Below are 12,888 nucleotides of genomic sequence, written 5' to 3'. Positions count from 1 at the left end.
AAACATAAGACGTCGAGTACAAACAAAAATCAGCAACAAAACATCGGTAGTTCAGTTGAGCTAACGTAATGTGTCAGCATCATGAAGTGGTTAAACACACTAAATTCAGTAAATGTTCATTTCACGTGTCTCCAAATTCTGAAGTTACATGATTGCTTGATGCTTGATGTGGTCTATCATAATCACCAAAAAAGTTTTCGGGTGGTTGTGTGAAAAAATAAATAAATAAAAAGCTTTCTCCAGTGTTTTCATCATAAATGACACCCATCAGTCTCTACACATCATCTCTCACCTTTCCTCTAACTTAAAAGTTCATTAATTATAAACATGAAACAGACACGACATAAAAAAACGTTTTTTCACAAAAGCTTTCAAATGGATTTAGCTGGTTCATTAGGTCCACCACAGTGCTGCATATTTAGATAATGGCAGTACACAACGACTGCAGCCAAAAAGCAATGCGATGTTCATCTTCACCAGCTGCTCCAACAGGCGGCATCATGTAAGCCATTTGTGTTGTCTCTGGCCTTCAGAAGTTAATGACGGTTCTTCAAGCCCACTCAAATATGACATACAGGCCACATGTTACAGTCCAGCGTAGAAAATAAGACCCCTGGGGTCTGACAGCCCATGTGCTGTAGGAGTTGTCTCTTTAAAATGCCTGACTCGCTTCCTTTCAATCTAATCTGGACTTTGACTGAAGATAAGATCTGCACACAACAGTACAAAACAAAGATAACAAAACTGGGCCGTTTACAGCACCATATATTTGAGGTTATTTCTTTATAGTCTTACAAAACATAAAGCGGTTCTCTACATAAGAAAACAAAATAATTACACGGGTCAAAACAATATCTGCACTCGTACAGAATATCATCTGGAGAACGCAAAATCAGAGTTCATCTATGGCTTAACTGACCACCAAGAAAGCTCGCCTGCCCCTTTAGTGATCCAGCAGAAGTGTCTCCTGGTGGTCTGCTCTCCAGTTTATCCCCACTACACTGAGCTGGATGGATGGAAAGGTTCTGGTAATGGATACGCAAACTGCAATTTCAGTGAGTCGATTCTTAAAATGGCGGTGTGAACGTCTGTGAAGCACCTACACTACACATCATTCATAAGCACTGCAGCAACTGGGCGATCACAAAGCTCAAATTCTTGCCATTTAGCAAATGTGCTAAAACACATGCTTTGGGGGGCTTCTTTCACTTTGTCTGTATGGTCATATTTAGCAAAGGTGCAAACACATTTTAATTAACTAATAGCAAATGACTGAAGTCGTCGCTTTCGATATGGTTGGAGGGCTGCAGCCTTGTCAGAGCAGATGAAAAACGAGCAAACACTCCCGCTGCATTCTGAACAGGAGAAGAGTCTTATTAATTTAAATTATTAGTTTTTTTATGCCCATATCTTGCAACACACGGCCAAGGTACAGTACTGTTACAGCCAATAAAATAATTTGAGTAAATAAAAAGGTTAATATTTAAAAGCTCTTGGAATTCAGCGTTCCTGCCTTACACTTTCATCTGCCATGGAAAATGGAATGGAAATGACTGCTCTTAAGTAGGAGGAAAAGCAAATGCCAAATTGACTCAGGATCACAGGGAGGCTTCATTTCTTGTCACTGATATGCAGATCTAAGAAAACTCCAAGCATGAGAAGCAGCCAGCTTGCTGGCCGACTCCAGGAATAACTGCAGCAATAAGTGGGCCAATAAAAAAAAAATCTCTTAAGGGTGAAAAATACCGGAATCATGGAATTGTGTACGCTAAATCCAAATGTGCTCTTAAAATATCTCTATCAGGAGAGGCGACCGAGTGACACAATACATCAATATGTCTGTCTTTTCATCATCTGTAATGCGACTAATCGCAGACTAATGGGGCTCAAACCTTCACCTTGGTCTTAGTTGAAAGCTTATGATCTGATATGCACTGGAAACTGAAACCATTTTAAGTAAAGCAACCTGGTGGGCGGAGAAGCTTAATAGAATTAAAGTAAACTGCCAGCAAGCCCACCTATTGATAACACAGAGGACACACCACATATAGTGCATATAATATGCATAAGGCTGAACTTTCCTCCGACTGCTGAACGATGAGAATAAGACTGAAGTTTTGTTAATGTTTTACCGTCACTTACTTTAATAAAACTCAATAAAACAATTATTTCATTTTTAACTTGGTACTTGCAAGTTTCACTCACGCTTATTAAAATGACAAATAATAAAATTCAGAAATTTGCCTGTTTTGTTATTTTCCACTGTACTTTGTCTCAGAATGGTGGCTCTGAGGCTAGTGATTTCCGGTTGTCGGTTTGAATCCCATAAATGCCAGAAGTGACTCCACTCTGTTGGGCCCATGAGCAACGCCCTTAACCTCCAATTGCTTCATCCTGGGTATGATGTTAATCTGCATCCAGCCCTGCAAACAGGTCCTCCAATTTACAGGGAAAACATGGGGGTTGACGACAGGATTGGCACTGCAGCCATCACAAGAAACCAAACCTCACACTGTTCAGTGTTGTGATGAGGTGTCACCAGCTTCACTTGAGTTCCAATCCAGGAGGTTTGTCGTGTGGTGGGTGCAGCAATGTGCTATCAGCATATGATCCCAAACTCTCCCTCTTTGTCTCAGGAATGTCTCTCTTACATGTCCAGCGTTCTGCAACTCCACCTACCTTGGTGATTCTTACCCATCTTGGAAATTGTTCACCATCTTAATCACTGACCGTTCCCACATCTTCAAGGAAAAAAGTCCAAGTGACAGTCCAGGAAGTGGGTGTTCAGTGCCATACTGTAGCCCCCTACTTAGCACGATTTGACAAGGTCACTCGCCATTACAGGATGGCTCGTGCAGACACATTTAAGGCCTTTTCAGCATCACTCAACTCATCATCAAATCTGTTAATGCTTCTGTGCTCGGAGGACCTACAAAAACACCCTCACTGATCTGGAGAAATGAACATCTCAAGTAAACCAGTTTGTGCTTCATCAGCTGCTTTAACAAAGATTTTTGTTCAGTCCGAGTCTGAAGTGCAGAAGAGGAACGTAAACTTTCTCAGGTTCAGCAAGTGGACGGTTAATAAGTGAGGCGTCTTTGGCCACTCTTTTTGATCATAGTGCTTGTTCTTGTCCCTACTGTCCCGTACACACAAAAAACAACGGGCTGTGGTGTAACCAAGCAAAACTTTAATCACCTTTGTACCTCCATGATACTCCACTTATATTTCTGACACTGCATGCTTTTCAAGGTTATTATAGTTTTGCCTTTTTATATTAGTTTTTATTTCTGTGTTTTTTCTGACCTTACTTGGAAATTCAGTTTAGTTTTAGTTTTCCTTTATTGTGTATTTTTAGTTTTAGTTTAGTTTTTATTTTACAAAGACATTTCTATTTTATTTTTATATATATTAGTTTAATTAATTATGGTACAGTTAAAGAGCTACTATGGAGTTTAGTTTTTGTGTCACAATGAGACAGAACTGTACACTTAACAGGTTTGGATATAAGTTTAATGTTAGTGAAAGTTTACTACACTACACAACACAGTTTACTATTTGGTTTGGTTTTTGTCTGATAAAAACAAGCATAATCAAAATCGGGGACTGAATATGAACAATCTTACACAATTTTATAATTTTTAAAATATTTCTGTCATTTGTGCCAAACAAATCTGTGCTGCCTGTTGGCACTTTTTCCTTTTCCTTTTATTGCCCAGAATGGGCCAATTTGTAATGCAATTTTAGTGAATTTTAAGGTGTGAGGGTTTTTTACTCTAAATGTCTACAAAAAAACGTGCTTATAATGAATGCCTTCAATATTGTATTCAAAAATCTCAAGTACTGGGCTTTGTTATTTTCTACCAGCCATATTGATCTCCAATTCCATCTCAGGCAAGAATTTTGCTACCTGCAAGCCTGAAAAGATATCAAAAATTAGAAAACAGAATCTACTGTGCGCTGACAGGTGTGATCATGAAAATCACAGGGGCTTAAGAAGAACAAGGCTCTTAGGCTTGAATCAGTGTGCAGACCCCACCTAGCTGTATTGAGGGAAATAAAGAAAATCAAGCATGTAGTGTGAAAGTTATTGGCAGTGAGACTTGAATAGCCCATCATAAGAACAGTAAACCCATAATGAATATGTGCGGGCGGCTGTTGGTGGATGACTTTCAGTTTTAGAGTTAAAAGTTATCAGAGTTAAAAACTAACACCAAGAATATTCATTCAAAAATGAAAACTAAAATTATTTTAGTAAATTATTTTATTTCAGTTAGTCTTTCCAGCTACATTAATAGTTTTTAGTTTTTCATTTCGGTTTTGTTAATTATTTTTTTTCAGTTTACGAAAATGTTTTTTTAATAATAGTTTCAGTTTTGATTTTAGTTTTCGTTAACTATAATAACCTTGATGCTTTCTAAAATTAATTTCATGTTTTCATGTGACCTTTTCATGTTAGTAGCATGTGCTAGAGATGCAGAAGAGAATTTCTTCCATAATAGAGAAAGATGGCTTTCCAGGTGACTTTTGAGGAGTCAATGAACAAGCCCCACTCATCTAAGTTGTGTTCATGGCCAGAAGTCTCCATAACAAAAATATTTTAAATTATAATAGTGATTAACATTTGAAATATAAAGTATTTATTATTAATATTATATCTCGTGATGACACTAAATGATGAAAATATCAAAAAAACTAAGCCTGCAGAAGAAAACCTGAATTCATATTTGGAGGCAAGTATTATAAAGTATGTTTAGGACATCCATCACAATCTTCAGAAGAAAATCATTACTGGACCACATAACAAAAGGACACCAGGCTTCATGAGGAAGAGTGCCCAAACAGAAGCACACACACTGAGGAGGATGCTGCTGGTGCATAGATGAAGCACTGTAAGCTCACAGGAGGTCTAAAGTGGGCCAAAGAAACCCACAATGCAAAATGAAAAAGTGTATTAATTTGATCTGTTGTATAAAAACTGGTTAAGAACTGAGAGACACTCCACACAACACACACACACACACTCCCACACATACACGCCATCAGAAGGCATAAAAGATTTTTCAGTACTCAAGAACTGAGCAGTGTCACTCACTTGAAGTGCAGCTCCTTAAAGGTGAAGTGAGTCTCCACAATACCAGTGGTCTTTACACGTGTCCGCAGCACATCCTGCTGAGTGGGGATGTAGTCTGCCTTGGCTATTCTCTCCAGGTCATTCAGGTAGCTGTAGAGACAGACGATATCGTTAGTCAGAAAATCTGCTTTCAGAAACCAAAGAAGTCTCGGCCATCGGCCCCAGTCGTGTCTCATTAGTCAGCTGACAATACACGGAGGAGGAGGCGGCTGATCCAGGAGGTGAACACGGGCATGTGGGAGTTAACAGCATCTCTGGTACATTTTTGAACAACATTTCAGAAGGTGTGAAGGCCCGATGTTTGTTACTAGTTGTGAACGGATTCCAATTTTATTTCATCACTGAAATTTCAGTCAGGAGGACATCAACTGTTATTATGCGTATATGTGGTCTTTCCCCCAATAAAAATCAAGGTTTTGTTCTCTCTTTAGGAAAAAGAAGGGACAGAAGGGGGAGTGAGATTATAAGAAAAACCTAAAAGGATGACTGGACCTCAATGTCTGGTGTACAGCAGTGCACTCAAGTTTGTTCATAAGAGTAACAGAAAGGCCTCACTTTTGAAGAGAATCTGTGTTAAAGCCACTTGAAAAGCCATTTCAGAACTATCAACCAGATGAAAAAGTGCCAAGAGTGGAATTAAGAAGTTCCCACACATAGAAATACAAAAAAGAACGAGACCAAACCTACACAGTGCTGTTCTAACCATGCACTCATCTGATCTAATATTGTCCTTACAGATATCATCAAGAATGAAAATGTTCATCCATAACATAAGGCTGAGACGTTGCCCACAAAACTGTTTAGCACACTTTATTGATTTGGTTTTATAATGGAACTTGAATTATTTATCTACAGAAAGTAAACATTTTTATTCATTTACTTACTTGGCTGATGCCTTTCTTCAAGGCGACTTACAACATTTGAGCTACAGTTGCTCCCATTTCTTTTGCTTTTCCAATTGGAGCACAAGCATGTGAAGTGACTTGTCTATGGTCACAACATGTCAGTTGTGGGATTTAAATCCACAGCCTCAAGGTTCAAAGTCTTAACCACTACTCCACACTGCCAACAGACAACAATAACTACACAAACAAAATTTGATTTGGACAAGTAAGATACTGGCCCTAAGAAGCAAGAGGCCTAGACCACTTTTAGTCCAAGGTCATCACTGGTGGTAGATAATAAAAACTGAAAAACTATAAAACCGCACTGTGGTACATCTTGAAGGTGTAGTTAGACTGGCCTACGTACCTCTTTGGTTTTTATATTCACTCCCAAACAGTGTTAGATCAATACTAAAATCTGGACTTTGGTATTGATACCAACTTCCACAACTCAGTATCAGCCCCAAAACGATCCTGAAGCAAATAATGGGCAAATCTCCAAACTGGCTCACAGCATTTATGTTCCCCTGGTCCACACACACGTGTGCCACGCAGCTCTCACCCGTGGTCAGAAGAGGCAACCTGACTGCCACACTATCTGTCAGTTTTGGTACTGTACATTCCAAGCTCGCTGGTGGCCACTCCTACAGGCCAATAGGCCTCTGCAACAGGGAGACACTTAAAGCGCTTCTCACTGTGCTGGATCTGCAACCCCCTTTCTGTAGTCCTCGAGTTCCTGGAGAACGTGCCCCTCTCACATCCCCTTCAGACTTTTCAGTTCACTGTTATTTGTATATTATAATTAAGTCAGAGCAGATGCTCTCGGAGGTCCAAGCACACTGATACAACTCAGATAGTCCCTCCACTCAGCCTACCCCAAACCACTGAAGTTTTGAACAAACTAATATCTATTTCTACAAAGAAGAGGGGGATGCGGGAGGGCCCTCTTTTGGGGTGGTCAGAGCATGAAGAACACTGTAACAGAAAAATGCAATATGGCCCACTTCAAGCCCCGGTAGTTATTGTTCAATGCTAGTATCACTACTGCTTTAAAGTTGGTTTTTTTTTTTTTTTAAACTGGTATACCGCACAACACTACATTCAAATTATTTACATTTATTTTGTAATATGTATTTAATTATTAGCTAGGAAAATGTTACAGGAGATTTTCTCATTACAAAAAGGGAATATTTTATGAGCTACATGAAGTGGAATAAGGACAACAAGCCATGTCAGACAGGTAAGAACATCATTTATTTTCCATATATATAAAAAAGATCAGGCTGATATTATTGGGAAGGGTTTTAAAGAGCTATAAAAAATCTTGACTTCATATTTGGGAAATCACTTGAACTAAAAAAATATTTAAAAATTATATACAAGATATACACGAAAGAGAGACACACACAAACAAGACAGAGAGGAACTCTTGTGGCTATAAATATGTCCCAATAAGATATGTGAAATGCGCGGTTTTTATAATTAAACTTTTATATTCATTAACCCAAAGCATGCACGACTTCATTTCACAAAATCACCCTCACAGTATGAAAATATCTAATGGCAAGTGAAGCTTTATGAGGTTTTCACCATTACAACAATCTCTCAAACCAATTCTAATTAGTGAACTGTCTGCATTTAAGGTGGGTGACACGGTGACGGGTACCACTGCCCAACAGATCTAGTGTGCTGGGTATGCTCAATAACTGGGTGCCTTTCACACGTCTCTGTGCATCTTTGCTGGTTTGTCTGGCCTTCCAATCCAATTTAAAAGTAACTGATCAACTCTATTATGGCCAGTGTGGCCATTTCCATGATTGTGTCAAGCTATGGATTACACTGCTTTGAAAATTCATATAATACAATGAGAAGCAACACAAACACACTCTGCCTTAATTGCTTTCTTTATTAATGTTGTTTATTTTGTCACCACTAAACCAATAAAGGAAAGCAATTACAGGCAAATAAGCCAAATAAATTTACAATAATAAGCAAGGGGGCTCAGGCACGGTTATCTGCTCAAGTCGTTCACTGAATTCCCAGCAGAAGGAATTTACATTTTAAACTCTGAGTCAAAATAAATTATTTAGTCAGGATCACAGATTAAGGAATTGTCTAGACTTTTTATCATAACTCAGATCAAGCCTCTAAAAGCAAGCAGTTCATGTGGCTAATTCGATAAGCTGGGGAGACCTAACAGTGAGTCTGCACATCTTTCTGAGACTACTATATGGCACTATCTGTAAAATAATCCTCCCAAAAAGGCCTATGCCAGGGGAAAGAATTTAATTGTGTGCGTCTGTAATGGCCCAAAAAATGCACACTGCAATTTAAGGGGACTGTTTCTACTGAATATGCCAAATCCTCTGCTGTTCTGGCAGCGGGACACAAAGTCCCCTTGTTCAAAAGCTGTATCCGAAACACACTTAAACTGTGTTTGCAGCAATTAAATAGGTAGTGTAATAAATCAACAGAGTAGTTCTGGGTGTTTGCCAATGAACTGATGTCACTGTTTGGATTATCTTCAATCCCATCATGAATATTTTCAAACTGCAAAAAATAAGAGAAAAAGTTTGTTGTGACAGGTACCGAAACTCTGCAGACTTTACTTAGTCAAAGAGGATTACTTGTGTTTCTCTATTTGGCCACAACTCTAAATAAAACCTCTTGAATAAATTTCAGAATATCTGATGTGTGGACTTGCAGCACTAGACATTTCTTACATAATGCTGTGATTTTAGTAATAAAAGGCCAGTGTGCACAAAAAAATGCAACGTTATCACCACTGTACAGCAAAATTTACAAGACTGAGTTTGCTCACATTGAAAAGTCTTCTTGCATCTTTGAGTGCTTCTAACATCAGGCTCAAAATGTGTTGATTTCTCCTTAAAAATTGTATTCAAACACACAATATACATAGTGTAAAATTTAAAAAAGTGAAAAATTGCAGGCTAAAGCATTTACCTTACCACGCCCCAAAAAACCAAAGCTTTAATAGTTCTTATTCATTCAAGTTCAACTTCAGTATCGGGTTAGTAAAGACGCAATCCTACGCAAAAGGTCTTAAAATGGGTTTACCATTGTGTGACTAGTTCGCCAAGCTGAAAGGGGCAGAACAGGACAAGAGCGAGCTACACCTCAACAAAGACCAAAAAGAGAAATGGGACCTGAAGCTGAGAAAGAGGCTCCATGTGTTAAACAGGATAAAGGAACATTTCCTGGGCAATAAAGAGCAGACAGCAAGACTGACCATATAGACTCACAGCACGCCATTCTGTGGCACAGCACATTCCCAGAACAAGAATGGAAATTGTCATGCCATATTAATTAAGGTAGCCTAGAGAAAGAGACTTGGGTCTTTAAGAGCTTCAGAAGGCTAATGAGTAAAGTATTCTTATTAATGACCAGAGAGCACTGTGGCCCCTAAGGGTTTACAGACTCGTGTTGATCATGAATGTAATTCCAGACTTGGAGGGCAGTGATCCTAGGAAGGGGCTTAACCAATCTTAATGCAGACTGCCCTTTCAGTCTATGGTGGGGAGGTAAGACTCAAGTGGTAGGAGAGATTGGTTGCTTGGAGTAAATAAAGTGATAGACGTGCTTCCCGAACGAAGGAAGTGAAAGCCATGAAAGTAGGCCATGACAGGATTTTAAGGGTTGATGCTTTCCATTTATTCTGCATGTTTGGATTTACCTTTTATTCATCCATCCCTGTGTATTTTATTTGAAATAAAGACACCACTTTTGACATTATGTGAGCTTGATTATTGCACAATTTGTCTCAATCAAAAAGCAACCTTGATGTTTCTATAATTTTGCAAGGTTTTTAAAATCTTTATTTACTTTATGATAACTTTTAATATTTTATGTGTGTGATTTCACACTTGCCTGTCAATCAGTGTATAATATGAAGCGAGCCAGAAACCATTAAAACTTAGCAGTAAATAATGCCAATGCTGACCTTGGTCAAGAAAGGGTCACAAAAATACCCCTTACAAAGTCCATTACTAACATCAGTGTCCTAAATGGTAACACAGTAAATACTTTAATCACTAAAATACTGAAACATGTTGTAAATAAAAGGAATATCTCACTGGTTATTTATTTATTTTCAGGAGAGGGGAAAAATAGTTACTATTGACAAAATCAAACTGCAGCGAGCTCCAGAATAAGGTGGATTTGCTGGCACGTGGCACAGCTCACTCCAGTTATCAGCAGTCTTGGCTCAACACCTTAATTACTGGGCTAAAGGTTTTCTTTCACCTCGCACACACTCTGCACCGATCTTAAGACTGTAAACACAAATGACTGTCATTAAGTTTTAATAAACTTTGACAAATGTCACGAGCCTTGTTATTTAACCTGAAGGTACAATCAGGGAGATTTCTGCATAAATAAATGGCTCCTCAAGTTACCTGCAAAAACTGTTACAGGTTCAGTGATATGGGAGTACAATAAGTTGTTTCTAATGAAGTGCTTTTAAAATTGATTTCAAAATTTTTCCAAGACATTTTTCAACAATAAATAGCAAATATAAGAGTAATTTAAAAGAATATGGAATTAAAACAATAAAATTCATCTTGTTTGTCCAAATCATTTTTAAAATACCAGATTTTTTTTTCTCCTAACATCAACAAAGTAATGGAACTTCAGTATGTCACAGAAGGAAGATTCTGTTCTGTTCTAAACTGACGACATTACAAATAAACACCTTTATTTTCTAATGATATATTAAAATGAGGGAATAAACAGAACCAAATAAAATACGTGAAATTTCATTCAATAGGTCACTTAAGTGTGGATAACAAGCAAACACAAAAACAAAGCAGGATGACTTCATGATTCCAGTACTCTGCACAGTTAGTGCCAATTCCTGGTTTTCAATGCCAGGCCCGGCCTGTGTGCAGTCTGCATATTTGCCCCATGTATGTGTGGGATTTTAACTCTCATGTCTTTGGGATGTGGGGTAGAAAACATCTGGAAACTGTAATCTGCCTTGTGTATATGAATGTGCCCTGCAATGGACAAGTGGTCTGTCCAGAGCTGATCCCTGCCTTTCACATAATGCAGGGCAGGACAGGCTTCTTGTGATCCTAAACTAAACATGCACGATAGAAAATGAATCCATAGATAAGTAACCAGAACATTCTTCTCCCTGACTTCCACGGATAAATGTCAGTTAAAATACCAAGTCAGCTTTTATGGGGGAGAATTAAAGCTACTGTAATGTAATAAAGGAACTGCTTGTTTATGAATGATTCTTAAATGAAGAATGATTTTAGGATATGCTACTGGAACACAGAGAAGGAAATTAAATACAGAAGAAGATACAGAAAATTGCACTTCAATTAAAACTTTTTCAAGACACTTCACATTAATCAGCAGGCAAGTCATGTTAACAAAACACCATGGAGTAAAAAGCTTTGGCCAAAATAGCACACACAATCAGCAGGGGTTTGGTCCCAAGGACAAGGAAAAAGTACATATGTGAACTTAAACTGGGAGCTCTAACGTTCTAGTATTACAGCAATGTATCCTATTGTTTAATCTGAAATACTATTTACTCATCAGGATCAGATATAGTATAGTGTAGCACCAATAGTGATTATGCAAGAAATGCTTTGCCATATTTTGGACAAAAGCTAAAATCGGTTAACTCCCAATCTGTGCTTCTGATAATTTTATAATCGTGGCATACAGTGTTCTTAGGTGACATCCTAAAAGCCTCTGAAGTGTGCACTGCTTGCTTATCAAGTATGCATCCAGTCTGCAGAACTGTAAACTGAGGTTCACTGCCGACAGTAGTGCTGATTCTTGGTTTCCAGGCAACTAGAAGTGAAGTCAAGCAGATCTAGGGTGACAGGATGGCATCTATCACCTTTTGATATTTCAATACCTGCAGTGAATCAAGATGACCAGTATCACCAAGGTAACAAAACGGCAAGGAGGACAGAAGGTTATCTGGGGAGGGCTGCACAATGAACACAGACAGGGTTTTGGTCACGTATAAATTAATGGATAAATTACCAAATTATCTGTAATTCAAGTATTTATAATTAATTAGTGTAGGTATTCTATAATTCACTTCTGCTATACTTTAAATTTACGTGAAAGAGAACTTGAAGACACTGTAGAGCTTGCTTTAACCGCATCTAAACGAAGTTCAGAAGATATCTGTGACAATTCATGACTGTGCAGTCATTTAGAAAGTGGGCATGCCGGACAGCCATAAAATCTCCTACAGCATACATCTGTGTGTTATGTGTGTTACTCTTGTTTTGATTGACGAAGCTATTAATATCAACCAACCCTGATTTGATACAAAATACAGAAGCATAATGCCAGTTTCTTAGATATCAAAGAACTTGCCTCCATTAACTCAAGCACATACTTGAGATTAACACAGTCACAAAGAATAATCCAAATTAGTACTCACTATGCTGCAGAGTCATTGAGCTGGTACTCCCTGGAACGGGTAAAGCAACCCTGGACTCCAGAATCTGCCCACAACCGCCGAATCACATTAGCAAGGTCATCTGGCATAATTCCCTGTTCTTCTGCTGCACTGGACAGGGCAAAAAGCTGACGTGCATCATCCTGAGAAAAAAAATGAAATAGGGTTAATTTCAACATGTAATAAATCAGCAGATTCTAATATCAACAATTACTGCAAAGGACTCGTAATATCAACAGTTTAGCTCACTAGTGAACACGCACACACACACACACAAAAAGTACAATAAACCTGACACTGGAATGCAAGTGTTAAGCCTACCAGCTAACAAAGTTACTTACACACAGCCATACTAACAACCTTAGGATGCTTGGCTTAGGCAAATGTCACATAAATTACAGGACATAAACTAGGAA

At 38.3% G+C, this 12,888-nt stretch overlaps 1 protein-coding gene across 1 annotated transcript in view; it reads right to left on the bottom strand.

The window, feature by feature from the left end:
• LOC120540294 (guanine nucleotide-binding protein G(i) subunit alpha-2) overlaps positions 1-12,888 on the bottom strand; it is a 149,633-nt gene that overhangs the window by 7,103 nt on the left and 129,642 nt on the right. Inside the window, exons 4-5 of the mRNA XM_039770932.1 lie at positions 12,455-12,615; positions 5,096-5,224 (exon numbers count right to left, since the gene is read on the bottom strand). Of these exons, the coding sequence (XP_039626866.1) occupies positions 5,096-5,224; positions 12,455-12,615 (290 nt within the window). The remainder of the gene's footprint in view (positions 1-5,095; positions 5,225-12,454; positions 12,616-12,888) is intronic.

Source organism: Polypterus senegalus, chromosome 12 (assembly GCF_016835505.1).
Source record: "Polypterus senegalus isolate Bchr_013 chromosome 12, ASM1683550v1, whole genome shotgun sequence".
Taxonomy (NCBI): Eukaryota; Metazoa; Chordata; class Cladistia; order Polypteriformes; family Polypteridae; genus Polypterus; species Polypterus senegalus.
This window is presented reverse-complemented; position numbering and strand designations above follow the sequence as displayed.